The sequence below is a fragment of the Cyanistes caeruleus genome, chromosome 1 (genome assembly GCF_971803275.1).
Source record: "Cyanistes caeruleus chromosome 1, bCyaCae1.hap1.1, whole genome shotgun sequence".
Taxonomy (NCBI): domain Eukaryota; kingdom Metazoa; phylum Chordata; class Aves; order Passeriformes; family Paridae; genus Cyanistes; species Cyanistes caeruleus.
The window spans coordinates 4,675,091-4,691,614 of NC_141701.1; the positions used below are offsets into that span (position 1 = coordinate 4,675,091).

The following is a 16,524-nucleotide window of genomic DNA, read 5'->3' on the forward strand; positions in this document are numbered from 1 at the left end:
TAAAAACAGCAGCAGCTGTGATTTAACAATGTAATCTGATCTAATATTAGTAACAGGCTGTGCCTTTAGGGAGCAGTATAATATCCAATCCACTGAATAAAGTCTGTCTCATATTAAATTCTGGATCCCTCTTAAAAAGATGGCTTCCCAGAATTGTTTCAGTAATTGCATAAAGACCCCTAATTTCCTATATATTTTTTCCAGTAATGAATGGAGAAATTATGTTGGCCCCCCAAATACAAAGAATGACAAAATAGTGCTGTCTTACAAAGCTGTTCTCCCTGATGTCACAAGCAATTCCACCTCTCCACCTTGCCTCTTGAGCTTTCTATTCTTCCTCATGTGTCCAGGCAGGAAAACTCCCATCAGGAGAGTTTGTCATGCCCAGATTGCCATCTGTGACTGCATCACCACATCTTCCAGCAGGAGCAAATATCTTACTCTTGGTCATTTTCCAAGTAAGGTTGTGTGGGGGTGGAAAGAGGGTCCCAAGAAAGCCAAGGGGGTTCTAGTCAAGGCCATGCTTTATGGAAAAAAGGAAGCAGAAAACCTTATGGAAGATTTAACTTAGGCAGGGCTGGAGTTTGTAAGTCTCTGGATGTCAGGCTTTAATAATTTCTGGAATTTTGTATACATACCAAGGAAAGGGTGCAACAAATCTTCTTAACCCTTCCAAAATCAAGCTGTTTACACCCTTCCTTTTATGTTTTGGATTGTGGTTTGGGTATTTATTTGTTGGGGGAGTAGAGGACGTCAGATGTTCAGCGTTAAGAGTAGAAAAGCTGCCAGCATCATCTGCTTCTCTTAGACAAATTTTTATTTGAACCATCATGTTTTGGCTTAAGCAGCAAGTCTGAGGTGGTAAAAGGCATCAACTGACAGTGTGTGAAGAGTCCTGAAGGCAGGCAAAAGTTTGTGTTGGAAGAAGTGGAGAAAATGCTGTTTCTCCGTGTGAGGTGGATTGCTGCATATTGTTTTAATTCACAACGTGCTGCAGAATGACTTACCCCTGCCCAGACCTTGCTTCTGTGGCCTAAATTGTGTGGTAGTTTCAAAAGTAGGTCATGATGCAAAAGCACTGTGCTGTTTCCAGTGGCTCTTTTCTCCTCCTTTTTTTTTTTTTTTTTTTTTCCCCAAATCTCAGGTTTCAATATGAACTTGCTAAGAATCTGACCTGCAGTCAGTGTTAGTCATAGGGTTGTTTGGGCACGATGTCCTTGTAGAAGCAGCTGGTTTATGCTGTTGTGTTTCAATGCCTTTGATTACCTAAATGATGAATTAGATGTTAGGACATGTCAAATGTAGTTCTTTATTGCACCCAGTTAGCCTTAACCTTTTTCCTTTGGCAGGGCTTTAGTGATTCACAACAGGCCAGTGCAATATAAGACTGTTCTAAAAGGAGAGGTTGACTTCCAGGATCTAGAGGTAACATAGTTCATGTATGGGAACGTTGTTAATTAATATATGATATAATTGATTTTTTAAAAAATTATTCCTGAACAAGTGTAGCCTTCCCCCTCAGATAGGGTTAATGCAGTTCTGTTTTTAGAAAGTAGTAGCTAAAGAGCTTTCTATGTTTGCATTTAGCTGTCAGAAGTCTTAATGGCACACAGTCTTAAACAACTGTGTGCCTATAATTGCTGCCCTTTTGAACCAAAAGCCTTATGACTCACCTATATAGAAAGTCATCGGGTTTGTCTACACCTTTGTGATGGAGCAACTTCATCAGATCACAGAAGGATACAGCCCATCCTCTGAACTTCGAGTAGGGTAGTTGAGCACATTTATCTAGCTGGGCCAAAATCTCCAGGTATGTGTTCTAGATGCTTTTCTTCCTAGTGCAGTGACTGAACACTTGAGTATTGACATGGGCCAAAAAAAACATCCCTTGTGGCCAGTTCTGTTACTATAAACAGCTGCTAATTATTAGCAACAGAGCCACAAAACTGCCACGAAGAAAATAGCTGCCTGTTGGCCAAGCAAGTGGTGTTCTGCCTTGCATCTGGCAAGTACACGGAGAATACATGAGAGTTCTCCCAGCATGCATGGGGATCCTTCTGCACAGCAGGTGTCTGGAACTGGGCAGATGAGTTTGTTTTTTGATCTTGTAGCCACAGGGACCCACTGACAGCTCCTTTCCTCTGTGAGCTGCAATTTCACACTGGCTTTGGGTATTGCTGCCCAAAGGGGCGCTTCAGCCGCTCCTGTGCACTCCCTGTTACAATGGTATGGATCCCTGTAGCCAGCCAGGTTTTATAAAGGATTTTACCTCCTTGGACATGTTTTTGTCAGCTTAGTTTTCAGCCTGGATCAGTTACAGCGTCTGGTTCGCCGTTGTGCTGCTGGTGTGGCTGCACAGGAAGCAGTGGGAGTAAGGAACCAGGGGCAAAGAAAAGGAAGAACAGACTGGTGCTCTTAGAGGAAGTACAGCTTAAAGTGATTTAGAAGCCTAGAGTGTAAGCAGTGGAATAAGCTGCTGGTAATGTATTTTATGTGATATTTCTTTACAAAATCTGTTGCCTGATTTTACAGAGTAATTTTTAATGTATTTTGAGAAAGGACAAGGCTTTGTAAGGTGGTGTATCTGCACTTGCAGAGGGATTGAAGGTCAGCCTTGTCTTTAAGAACTGCTCTTTTACAGCAGCATTATCTTTGTCTGTTGGTGTGGTAGAGCACATAGCGTTTGAACTCAAAACATCAGCAATTGTGCTTGGACAAAAGCCATTTTACTCTTGAGAAGACACAAGCCTAAATGATGTATCCTTTCACAAGCCAGTCAGATGCTGAAGCAGAACCCATTGTCCACTTTGCATTGAAGTGTGGAAGAAATAATAAGTGGTGTTTGTCTTCAACAAGGCAGCAGAAGCACTCAGAGCCAAACATTTATTTAGCCTGAGGAAAAGACAGATAAACTCAGAATACCTTTCTTTCTAATGCTAATATTATAGCTAAACTTAAATCAGTCTAGATAACTCTTCAAGATATGGCCAGGTTTCTTGAAAACCTGAGCATAACCAACTTGGCAGAAAAGTATTTGACAAATAAATGGAATGATTGGGCACTTACAGGCTTGTCAGCCTGACATGATTCACAGGTGAAATAGTGTGGTTGCTAGCATGGGTATCTGTGGGATGTGCTCATTGAAGCTTGGAGGGAGGTAAGTTTTAAGGCTCTGGCAGCACTGAAAATCTTCTCCTGGCAGCTTCTGCAATCTTACACTTTTTTCCCTAAGTAAACATTTGAATATTTAATGAAGAAATGCACTTACTTGGGTTTATTTGTTGTTGTTTGGGGCTTTTTGATGTGTTGAGCAGAATGGATTACTGACAGGTCCTAATGTAATGATAACAACTGCAACCAGAATTATTAAAGCCACTTTAAATTCCTTAATAACTGATTAATTGATTCTTAGCTATTTTCCCTTGTCAAGGTAGTGGTAAACAATGACAAGTCATTGTATGCAATGATGGCTCAAGGTGTCTCTTCATCCTTCCTTTCCTCATCAAGAAAGTAAAATTCATTGAAACTGTAGAATCTTTGAGTTAGATTATTTCCTACATCATTAGAAAATAATTCCTGTCAGCAAAATGGAATGCAGCTATTCATTATCTGAGACAACTTTTGTCAGTCTGTATCTTTGCATGTAGAAGAGAGTCATGATAATAGCAGAAGCAGATCTTGAAGACAGGAGGTAACTACATAAATGGCTGGAAGTTAATGTAATAAACTTCAAAGAAGAGGATGAGATAAAGGGGTACTTTGTATCTGTTCAATCCTCTTCTTTTTTCCTTAGATATTCAGTAGTTCTTGGACAGAAGTGTTTCCATCAATGTCAGTTTGCTCATTCCAGTTTTTCATAGGCTGTGCTTTTTTTTCCTCATTGTCTTGGATTTTTATAATTAGTGCATGCCAACTCTTCTGAGGGTGTTTCTTACACCAGTAAATGACTTGAGGGAATGCCCAATGACTTTACAGGAAGAAAACCTTCCAAAAGATTTGAAATCTTCTCATGGTATCCAGTTGGGACCATTTAACTGTTTTCTACTTGCTAAACTGTATTACAGCTCAAAAAAATACGGCTGTGATTACCTGAAACGTGCTGTGTACTCCCCAGCTTACAGTCATATGCTTTGGCACTGCTTCAGAAATTCTAGTTACTTGTCAAACAGTGCATTCCAATTCCTTGTTAGCAAGAGAGAGCTGGAAACATGCATCAAAAATAGTTCAGTCTTAAAAGATTTGGGCAGGATCACTGTTAACCTAATTTTATTTTGGTATTGATGAGTGTACTTCCAGTCTGCTGACCTCCAGATGGTGGCATCACAAATGCAGGAACACTCCTTGTCAAAGCCCCAAGTCCTGAACTTAAAAACACACTGAGATGTGTATAGAAGTCATTTGCCCGAGGCATCATGTTGTATAATTGTGTAGCATGAGCTCTTTGTGCATCCTAACCATTACAGTGCTCCCTAGGGAAAAGAAAACCATGGAATTTTGTGGGCTACAGATATGACCTATATAACACTTCCTCTTCTTTGGCAAACCCTGAGGAAAGGCAGTGATTTTCCTTTGGTTCTTTGATGGTTCACAGGCTCTGTCTGTGAACAGTACCTATTTGAGCCTCAGGATTATTGACCTGTCCTGTAGCATGTTTAGTGTTTGCCACAGTCATATTGTGCCTCAGTGGAAGGTAGGTAGTAAAAGTATAACAGATGAGATTACAAACAGTTTGAGAAGCTTTATAAAATTTTGCTTACAGATTAGGTTTTGAAACACATTACTCACCTGTTTTGTTGGAATATTAACTATTGCTTTATAGGTTTTTGTCATTGTTAAAACATGGCCAAAGGTCAGAGTAAAACAGGCAATTGAGTTGACAAAGAGCCGGTGTCATCAATCCCCTCCTCCCATAAACACTCGTCAAGATCAGAAATATTTCTGTGTATTAAACCCAACCTGTGTACAATGCCCAACAGGAATCTCCTCCCATGGATGAAATTCTTCATTCTACTGCTTTATTTGTTGTTAGTTATGAAAATGCCCTTGAAAACTAGCCAGGAAAAACAATTAGTGCTGGATGTAGACATCAGAGAATTCTGCATTGGTATTTTAATCCAACTTCTCTTCAGGTGCCGTTTACTTTGGAGTTCTTTGCTGCATAAAAGCCTCCGTTATATTTATATTCCATCAGGTAAATGAATTTGTCTCCCTCTTCGAGAAGAAAGAATGCTACTATTCAAACTTGCCAAATTCAAAATGAACTTGGAAAAAGCAGTAACAAAATATATATCAGTCTAAAATGAGTATGAACACAACTGAGCAGGGCTTAGGAAAGAAATGAAGACCTTTCTGAGAGGCTCTTGTTATTCTCTGGCTCTTGTATTAGATGTGCACTTGGAGTCAGATGAAAGTGCTGCAGGAAGTCTAGTGTTATGCTTACCACAAAATTGACATAATGGAACAGTAATTCTCTGTTCTTTTAGATAAAACCTGTCCATTGTGCCTCCTCCTATTGCACTTGAACACTGTAACTGCTTTTTTGGCATGTTTAAAATATGCTGTTCTTATCTGTGTCAATTACAGCTTCAAAGTCTACCTCCATCTACCACCCATTATTCCTGGCTCTTAAATTATCTGATCACTCCCCGTCATCTTCCACTTCAGAAATAACTTTTTCAGTCATCCCCTTAAGAGCCTTGCTCAAATGGGCTAAATCTCAGATATCCTCTTTTGTCCTTCCTCTTTATCCTTTCCCAGGACAAATGCTCCTGGCTTGGTGTCATCCTCCTTGCCATGTGCAAGCTGCCTCAGTGCATCACAGAATATTCTGGAGTGAACTGCCTTCCTCTCAGTATCTCACCCTGGAACTGCATATGGGAGGAGGTATTTAGGGAAAGGGAATTAAATCCTTCACAGGAGGGGAAATCAGGCATGAGAAAACAGTAGAGACTTTAAAGCCGGATTGTGCAGGAGAGTAATCCATACAGACCCTTAGTCTGTAATACAACATACATGTTCTGCTGATTTTTGGATATTAAGAGCTTACATGTATACTTTCAAATTCTACTGAATGTCATGATGCCTGAGTCTTCCAGCAGTGAAACATTTTATGACTAGTCTGTAATTAAAATAATTGCTCCTACTCTTGAACATGTATTTTGTAGGTTTTACTCAATCAGAACTTGTGTTATGTAAGGTAGATAATGTTTTTTTTAATATACAGGGTACTTTACATTTATGATAAACTACTTACATCTTAATTTCTGTTAATTCTGAGTGGGTAGAGAAATGCTTTCCAAGTCCTTTTTGTTCTGAGCTATTTAATGCTTATGGAAAAAAGCTTGAACTTAAAACTTGGTTTATAGAACTAGTTCAGTAAGCTATTTTAACTTTCTCATGGAATTTAAAGGTTTGTCCAGCTCAAAATAAAATTTTAGTATTAGCTTGTTTTTGAGGTGATTAAATGTGAAAATTCCAGTAATACTGGGGAGCCTGTAAGAAGAAGTGGACCAAAAAAGATCCTTTTGAAGGGAAGAACAAAATATGTGCAATAAACAGCTCAAAAGAGGGCGTCAGCAGGAGGGAGTGCTCACGATGGTGTTCTCATGATGCACTTTTAGTAGAACAGTGTCTCAGGTCACACTGAAACAGAGCTGCTCTTGTGATGTGCTTTAAACACCAAACATGGCATCTGTTTCCAAAGACTCAGTTTTAGGCTCACCACTTAATGTTCTGGTGTGTGCTCAAGCCCACAGAGAGTTTTTGTTGCCACAGCTGAAGAGACAGGGGATTGCAGTGTGAGGACTTCTACTGAGGCCAGCTTTGCTGCCAAAACCAGCTTTTCATGGAACCATATCCTTGAGGGGTTTTGTCCTGGGATCACAGCTCAGTCACCCTGTGTGCAGAGATATAAATATGGATCCTTCTAATACAAAGTTTATGTAATATGACTTTTTATAAGATGCTTTGTTTTCATCTCCTAAGTGCTTAAATACATTTTGATGGGCATGGTGCAGGTATTTGTACATCTGCTTAAATTTTGTCTATGGCATAAGAAGGGGAAGGTACAGAAGAAGCTTGTCTTACCTGGTTAGAATATATTTTAATAATTTTAATGTGGAAGATATTCTACCATTCTGCTTTCACAACTTTCAGCAGCCTCACAGGATGTGGGAGTAGATGCTCCGGTCTTGTGTGCAGAAAGAGGATGAATTCATATGCTGTGTATATCTTCATTAAAGTTTAAATATTTAAATATCAATCCTTAGTTATATTCATCATGGTTTATTTTGCTCATGCTTCCTTGAGAAATATCTTCACTATAAAATGGTGTGATAGTTACTGCAAAGTAACTTGCAGTTTCCAAAAGTCTAAATGGAGATGTCCGTGTGACCATGGTAATTGATGAATCATCTTCCTGGCATAGAACTGGAATATCCTATGCTGTTTCTGAAATGCAACCTGCTTTAAATTTCCCAGAATTTTGGTGTTGTGCTCAGTGTTCAGAGGATCTTGGACAAGTACCCTGACATTATTCTGTGGCTTTGTGTAGGACCACAAACCAGAGGAACTGGAATACAGTAAAGCGTCATTTAAATACAAGGCACAACTGCTTTTCAATGGAAAGTGCAGAGGTAGGAGGGAATGTGGAATAAAGGACCCTACACTAGGCAAGGACAATGGAAAGCATGAAGCAGGAAATAGGTTATATGGTTAAGGGGGGGGAACACAATATCCTGAAAAATCCTATTGAAATTTTTAAATGCTTGCTTTTTGTTGCAGATTAATCAGCCACTCGATGGGGATTAACAGTGGAGCACCTCTTTGTGTCGCCTTTCCACCTCTGTGTAGCACGAATAACAACTTCAGCACTTCTTCAATAATAATTATGAAACTGGTATTAACTGAATGGCAATTATGGATTTTTAACTCTAACTCACAGTAAACCAGCAAGCCATATGTTGAAATTCCTACCAAATAGCTTTTCATTCTTAATGTCTCATATCTATACAAGAAGTTGCAAGATACTTGTTTGTACAAGAGGAATATAAGCATTACTTGCCTGAGGAACAGAAGCTGAAAGAGAAGACACCCTAACTTGTTCGTGGAGTTATGGTAGTATTATTTATATAGATATAACAAATATATATATTTTTTATGGTAATGAAAATGGCTCCTCAGAATGCTGACTCGGAATCTATGCAAGTTCAAGATCTACCTGTGGCACAGCTTCAGAAACCAGAAAACAAGGAGAATGAAAGTAGGGAGGAGACCATTAGTGAAGGATCCATAGACCGGATACCGATACGCCTGTGGGTGATGCATGGTGCAGTAATGTTTGGCAGGGAATTTTGTTATGCCATGGAGACAGCTTTGGTAACACCTGTATTGTTACAAATTGGTAAGTAACTCTCATTTCTGTGAGTTGAAGCTTTCTATTTATTTTTGCATTGATTGAAGCCAGGCAAAGAGGGAAGATGCATCTACAATTTAAAGGTACACAAGGTAAAAGGATTTCAGTTTTTTCCTTAGTGTCTGTTGTACAGATTCAAATGTGTGATGATAATGTTTAAATGGGAAGGAATTCTACATATGTTCATCATCTGTCTGATATTGCTTCCCTCTGTAAAAAACGTAACCTGATTTAATTTGAAAATTCACTACTACAAGGTAAGTGTCCTAGAAATTAGAAACAATATTAGGCTATAAAGGATTGCAGTGAAGCATTTTTTTTAATTTATGGAGATATGCTTTAGAGCACTTTAGAGTATCTAAACAATTAGATAAATTGTTTTTTCCAGTGAACTACTGCATTTATTTCTAACCACTAGAGAGTCTTGTTTTGTGTGATTAATCTGCAGTTTATATATAGCATGTGAATACACATGAATAACCTATGATACCAATAGCCTTAGATGATAATGGGGGTAGTGGTGGGGTTCAGAATAGGGGTAGTCAGTGTTAAATTTCATGGTGAGTATTGTCATTAGGTTTCAAATAAACTGTTTACATTATTAAGAGTATCTGATACTACCTTTATCAAATACAGAAACTTGTCAATCATATATTAGAAAATATTGCAAGACACGGAATGGAAATGCCAGACTGAGTGGGGAGTAAACCAACCATGTGTGTGCACTGCATAATTGTCTATATATTTGTATATTATATGTTTGCATTGGCTTACCTGTGTAGGTGTGCCTTACAGCTTGCTCAGCTGTGGCCAAACAGAAGCACTCAACCAACTAAATAACAATGTTCAATGAATACTATTTACAATGTTGTTTAAAAATTTCTGGCTTAGCATCTTGAATGAAACACACGGGGGGGGTTTGTTTGTTTGACATGAGAAAAAGGCATTTTAAATTCAACTTGTGAGCATGTGATGTACAAGTCCTTTCATGCAGTCTTCTTGCAGTTAAAAATGTGTTTTCATATGAAATTGCTAGTTGATTTATTTTGAGTGAATGGAGTGAATAATCAATGCAGTTAGTGCCTTGGAAAATGCTGATGAGTTAAGTCTCTATGTTTTCGTGAAAATTTTAATTTTCAGAGCTCATCAGATGGTCTTCATGGATCTATTGTTTGCATAGTTAGAACAGATTCTAGAAAGCTCTAAAAAAAGAGCTTTTCTGATCGACCTGACTTGCTAAATAAAAAACATGCAGCTTCATCTAGGAACGTTTGTAATTTTCATATTTTGTTCTGAGGTTTTGCCTTTTGGGTAAGTTGAGATGTAGAGGCTTCAGTCCCTTGTACTGGCAGCATTGATTCAGTAGCTATCTACCATAAAATCAAAAACTTGCATCCTGCTTTTCATGGAGAAGATCCCTGGTTTTGTAAGTGACATTTTTGTTTGCTTTGTTTGTGCTGGCACTTGGATGATTAAAATGTATGGCTGGCTAAGCTGACTTTACCTTACCAAAGGGTAAGGTCAGACAGTATAAATAAACCATCCTCTTAATTAATGACCCGTTTACATTTCTTTTGTGAGCTTTTCTAACTGTTTCCTCCAGTTAATTAAGAAATATCTCTTCCCTTCCTTCCCTAACCCCAGTGATCAAAATAACATCAGGATTTGGGGGAAGGGAAGAAGAGGGCTCCCACTTCTAGAAAAGCTGCAAATTGACAAAGGCATGTCAAAAGTCTGTGGGGATGCAGCAATGATGCTCCAAGCCACAGAGATAAGAAATGGAGGTAGCAGTTACAAATGTCAGTGCTTTGGGAGCTAATTGAAATCTTTCTGCTTGGCTCCTGTGCCCTCAGCAGGGCTGAAAACAATATTGGATTCACTGAAGGGTTAAGTTATTCACGGGTGACTTATCTGGCCTCTGCTAATTACCTCTTACATGGTTCTGTTTACCTTTATCAACCTCAACATCTGTCTGCCTCAGCATGAGCTGTATTTATTCCTCACTGGAGGGGGTTGCAATATAGCTGTCAAACTGCTGTGATATTCCCTTTGCTTCTTGTTTTGGTAAAAGAAAGATCAGTTTCTGTGAAATTAAATTGGCTTGAGAAACTATATTTGAGAATTTGCACTTGGGGAAATGTGGTGACTCAACCAATTTTACTTATAATACACTGAAGAACAAGAAGCCTCTTGGGTATCCAAAAAAAGATGACTCTTCACAGAGTGTGTTGATTATTAACAATTAAACTTTACAGTGTGTGCTTGTGCTTTTCTGTACTTGGGAAAACTCTGGCCACTGAAACAATCTGAGATTCTTATCAGATGCCACCAGGAAAACCTTAGGCACATTAGTATGGTGTTACACACTTTCTGCTTGCAAGTATTTGACTTTCTTTGCAGTTTCAGTACCCTGGATCAGAGGGGTAGTTATGATTTGGCAGATGACCAACCTGTCCTGCTTGTTCTGTAACCCACAAGATTTTATCAGCTGAAGGAAATGGTCACTCAGATGGTCCCTTTCCAGTTCAGTGGTGGTTGAGCTCATTGTGTTTAAGATTCCTGAAGTTCTGAAATCTTAACAAGAGAACTTGAAAGCATCAGTGAAAGCTGCTTGACTCAATACATGCTGTGAACTGGAAAGCTGCTGATGCACCCAGGTTACTGCACTCCTACTGAAAGAAGAAGTCCTGATTTCTGACTTCATTGTCTTTATTGCTGTAATTGATGTTACATTGCTGTGTCAGAAATGCAGCTACAAATCTATAACAGCCTTGTAGTCATAACTGGCTTTAGTAGCCTAGCAACAAGTACAAGCCATATATATTACATGTTTTTTTTAATTACAGCTTGCTCTTTGGTTTCTTAGTATCTGCAGCGTAAGAATTCAAAATTAAGCAGTGAACTTGTTGAGAATTCAAACAATGTAAAAAAATGCCAAATATGAGAATTCCAGTTGGAGTCTAGATGAAATTATATTAGCTGACACTTGCAGAAGTTATAATCTCTAAAAATCTCCATTAACCTTTTTGGAGACCTGTTCAATAAGCAGTTTCTCCCAGCCAGCATGAAATTTTACCTGAAAGCTTTCAACACCTTCAGAACTTAAGTGTCACTTGTTCATGAGTCCAAGGGTTTTAAGAAACTGAGTGATTCGTGTTATTCTTGAGTATTAACACTGCTGTTTGATTCCCCTGCACATCAACTACTAATTCCATAGGAGCAGGATGAGGCCTTTGTCTTCTGAAACATCTGGTACTTAATGCTGCTTATCTGTGAGAGGGAATTAAAATCTCTGCTATTGTTTAAAAATGACAGTGTATTTTTTTCCATCATTAAAGTTGGCTTCTAAGGATTAAGTCTCTAAAATCATTCCCTTTTCATAAATTCATGGAAGATTTGGATACATGATAAAATTATTTTGCACAGGATTTTGTTTGAATAAAAGCAAGGGGAAGAGTAACCAAAGACTGATGTGGTGTAAACTTGAAGAAGCTGCTTTTTGAAGATACTTGTTCAGTGAAATCACAATACATTACTTCTGTTAATAACACTTTAAACCATTAATAAATACAAAACTTGGTAGTTTCAGATTATTTCTACTTCAGTTTAAACAAAAATTTGGTTTTAATACAAGATGTAAATCTCTTTTAGCTCTTCTGAAAGGTTGGATCCATGTTGGTTTCATTGGGACTGTGGAAGAAAAAAATACCTGTATTTTGTTGCTTGGGGTGGTTGCTGTTTTCAGCATGAAAAACTCACTGTCTGACTAATGAGTAGTGGTAGCTCTAAACATGAAATTTCAAGTTTTATATTTAATATGATAAAAGCTTTGTCAAGCCTTTACTGTTGCTTCAAAGGCTTTTTCAATGTTACTGAGTTTTTTATGAATAGTTAATAGGCACAGAAGTGACTGTCAGCACCAGAGCTGTTCCTCATTCCCCTGCATAAATTAAATATATTACAGTGTTGTTCTTTACAAATATCCATGTACATTTTCATAGTTTCACAAGAAAACATAAGGAAAATTAGTTTACATGTGTTGCTTACCTTTATAATGTCACTTAAGTTTAGGGAAGTTTGTCTGGTGTGCTGCAGGAATAGCTGTGGATTTTATGCATTTCATATCTTAGTGCCTCTCTGGGATGGCATCACTGTTTTACTGTGAGAGTTAATGGGTTCTTGTAGTAAACATTGGCTAGTCTAACATTAAATATTGAAGTTGGTCATTTTAAGCTTAACTCTGAGCATTAGTGTTCTTTTTAGGCAATAACACTGAAGAATAGAATTTCTGGAAATTGAGGATTTCATTGCTAATAATTTAGTAAAATTATTAGATTTTACTAAAAAGAAAGGCTGAGCAGAACACCATAGTTTATTTTTGCTTGGAAATTATTTTTCTCATTAAAACCTTTCAAATCAGCAAAATGCTGTAGTTGCTCTAGTCTCATATGTAGGAAAGCTGTTCAGGGGTTTGGGCTGTTATTTTACAGCTAAAGTATTTAGATATAATATCTCATAAAAAATAATTATCTAACATTCAAAATTCATCCAGCCTAAAGCTTAGCAGACTGTGCATAAGGGGTCTTGAAATCTAGTTCATGTGAAATTGCCAGTATGGAAAAAGTGTGTTAAGCAATAATTCAAACTGCTGATTCTGAGAAATCTCTGTGGTAGCTGAGAACTCATTATGCAAAAGAGATTTAATATTCCAGAGTGAACTCTTTTAGTTTGCAGTAGCGACTCTCCCCATTGAAATGTAGTATTGATACCTGCCTGAGAAGAATGCTTGTAGGTAAAGGGAGATTATGGAGATGTATTTAGAAACCAAGCATGAAATGTTACAGATGAATTGGCTTCTAGGTCTGTTTCTTCAAAGGAATTAAGGTATCAATTGCTGACTCAATTCAGTGTGGAAACGGATAGCCTTCCTAAGGCTAAGCCTGACATCAAAGGAAATCTAAAAACCTGAAAGATCTCTTGAGGAAGAACAGAGCAAAGGGTTAGATGGGCTGCTAGAGGCTGCCTATAATTTAAGTGAAAAAGAGCTGAATGGCTGGAAAGCCTCTTGCAGATGGAGGAAGCTCTTCAACACAAAGCAGCACTGAGTCTATTTCAGCTCAGCTTGAGTAGTTGAGTTTATTCCTCATCTCTGCCAGAGGTTACATTAAGGTTATGTATTTTTAACTGCCTTTCTGCAAAGCTGCATCTTCCATTTCAGCTGTGTCCTACCTTACCTTCTCTAACCAAGAAGAAACTGAGTTGCTGTAACCTGTCCTTTGACTTCCAAGGTTGAATTTCTCTTCAGTCCAGCTACATCTGTGCTCCCAGGCGTGGCTGCATTTGATGCTGGAAGTGAACTGCAGGATCTGAATTTCTCTTTGGAAGAATTAATGGCTTGAAAGCTGACCTGTCCCAAGAGAGGGCTGTAACACAGCTAACCTGAGGGCAAGAATTGAAAATACAGTGGATCCAGAAATAATAAACAATTAAATCTTTTTTTAAGCCTTGTTAGCTTTAGAGGTAGTCTGTAAGATCATGTAAAGTTTGTATTCACATCTCATGTGGTGGAGTGTATAAGACTGCAAATACTGTGCCTGAGGCAAATGTTAATTGTTCTGTAAAACCTCCCCATCCATCTTTTTTCACTTATTGACTAATTTTATGCCCACTAAGGGGTTGTGTAAGACTAATTTTACTGTACTTTTTTAAAACTAACAAGCAAATCAGGCTTTCATATCATGTATCACTCTTTCATAAAATATCTTTTGAGCTCGAAGCAATAGCAGCACAGATTTTGAACACAGATAGCCTTAGTGGAAGGTTGGGTTCCAGATATATTTAAAGGCCCTTTAAAAGAAAGATGCTATGGAACTGTTAAGATTTTTAATTCCTGGGGGCAGTTTAGGAGCATGTTCTGTATTTCCATACAAAGGCAAATGCCATGCGGTTTGGCAGTTGTGCAATAGCTGTTCCATACAGCTTTTTTTATATCAATGTTCTGTTTTTCTTTAAGTAACACTGAATCTGGCATTCAGAGGCACCACTGATAACACATGGCAGATTTTCAGCTGGGTAATGTGAGGATTCCTGCTGGCTCTAGGGTCCTATAGACTCTGAGTTTGGATGAAAAGCCTTTCTAGGAGAGGGAAGCTGAGTGCAAATGGCTTCAGAGGCTTCTCCCATAGCATGAAATATGTTTCCTATTACTACTTACCAATAGGTAACTTTGTGTTCCCTTTTTATTTTGGCTGAATAAGGATTGCTGGAGAAGCTACTTCTAAAATAAGATTCATACTTATTATGGTGCTGCTTTTTCCCATTCCAAATCTTTAAGAGAATTCCTTGAGCTTTTAATTGTGTACTGTGGGAATGTTAATGTGGTTTGGTGGTTTTTTCCCCTGGCATAAAGAGTGTTCACAGTAAAAACTGTTGCATGACCACTCTTTGAATCCTCAGAAGTTTTCATTTTAAGAGTTTGAGTGGTCTGAGGTCAGAGCAAGTGACCAGTATGTGACACAAGAAATATGAGCAGGTCTGAAAACTGTGAGTTGATAGAAGCAGCCCAGTGCAGGGTAAAGCAAACTGTGTAAAAAGGCAGGCTGTCAGTGAAGGCTGGAGGTTTAAAAGCAATTTTTGATTTCATTGTCACCTCTGTTCTTCAAATACTTCTTTTTCTGCAGCAATAGACATTTTAGTCTGTGATTTGACAGAAGAGCTTGAAGCCTCCAAAAATAATCACTATCTAAGAAGGAAATGTACATCTCTATCCTTATGTAGCTGCTTCTTCCTACCTATAAATATTTCCTGTGCAGCATGCTGCCTACCTTTTATCTGGAGTTAGGGTTAGGAGAGCCTAAACTGTTTGGCATGACTTAGGTGTACTTTGAGATCTCTGTTCCCCTTCTTTCCCAAATTTGTTTTCTCCTGCCCAAAGATCTAGTAAAGGACAGAAATAAGGACTAATCACTGCTAGAAGCTAATGGTGGTGAACTTCATATGAGACCATATTAAATTAAAGCATTTTTTAAATTTTAGTATCAGCCAATAGCATTAAATTATTTTTTCAGTCTATTGTAAACAGGGTTTTTGCATCTATCTTGTCTTTGGGTCACCAAATTCACTTGAAATTCTTTTCTCTCACACATACCAGACCCATCTTGTTGTGAGACTCAATGCAAGCCTTTCTGCTGCTTTCAAGGGTAGTTCTACAGTAGAAATGGGCAGATAGAATAAAGGAACTGCAGAATCCCTGGATTTCCTGTGAGTAGTAGGGAAAATATGAGAAAAGTAGGGACAGATTTTGGCCTCCTGGAAATGTGCTAAAAATTGAGTGGTTTTAAACGCACATTTAGACAATGTCTTTCTTAGCCTAAACCCTTCCTCTTAATCTGCTTTCCACCCACATGCCCAACATCTCTTTATACTTCTGTCTAAACATCCAGGATGTCAGGAGAAACCTTGCATGTACATGCATGAGTTTTTCTGCTCAGAATTTGAGTTTGGCCCCCAGCTCTGACTGAGAGGTAACTTTGCCATAGCAATAACAGGTGAAACACGATAGTGCTTCCGTGCTCCTTATTACAAAGTAATTGCCACCAGGGCAATTTTCCAGCAGGCAGTTGCCTGTTCTTTGGTGTAAACAGAAACCTTTCAGCTCTTGGATGGGGTTCTGGTGGCAGAGAGTTACAGATGCAGAACTGAGATTTGGATGCCCAGCATTGGAACTGGCAACCCCACAGCTTCAGTGGGTTTCTGTTGAATGTGGTCTGTGAGAAGGGTTATGAAAAGGGAATAGCTGGGAACTTGTTAGTGAACAGGAGCCTTACTTTTCAAGGAAATAGAATTAAAGCCATTTTGGAAATGAAAAGACCATCAGCAGTCCAACTCATGTAATGTTTTAATATAGGATTGTCAGAACTGCAGCCCCTCAAGCTCTGTTTCCTTAGTCTCCCATGTGCTTGTTGCAAGAGTCTGTTGTGATGCTCCTCTGGGACCCCATTTAATCATCCTCTTTTAACCAAACAACAGCTGAAGAGGTTTCAGATATACTTCCTGCAGGCTGTTTTGCAAGAAATTATTGGAAATGTTTTGTGCTACTGATTCAGCTTGAT

General features: G+C 38.4%; 1 protein-coding gene across 5 annotated transcripts in view; it reads left to right on the top strand.

The window, feature by feature from the left end:
- SLC45A4 (solute carrier family 45 member 4) overlaps window positions 1-16,524 on the top strand; it is an 85,577-nt gene that overhangs the window by 40,877 nt on the left and 28,176 nt on the right. For 3 of the 5 annotated variants that reach the window (XM_023921596.2, XM_023921591.2, XM_023921595.2), the window contains exon 2: window positions 7,783-8,401. In XM_023921596.2, the coding sequence (XP_023777364.2) occupies window positions 8,158-8,401 (244 nt within the window). In that variant the 5' untranslated portion in view covers window positions 7,783-8,157. Of the gene's footprint in view, window positions 1-1,349; window positions 1,426-7,479; window positions 7,635-7,782; window positions 8,402-16,524 lie in introns of those variants that run through there. The other 2 variants (XM_023921592.2, XM_023921594.2) reach the window with 2 other exon arrangements.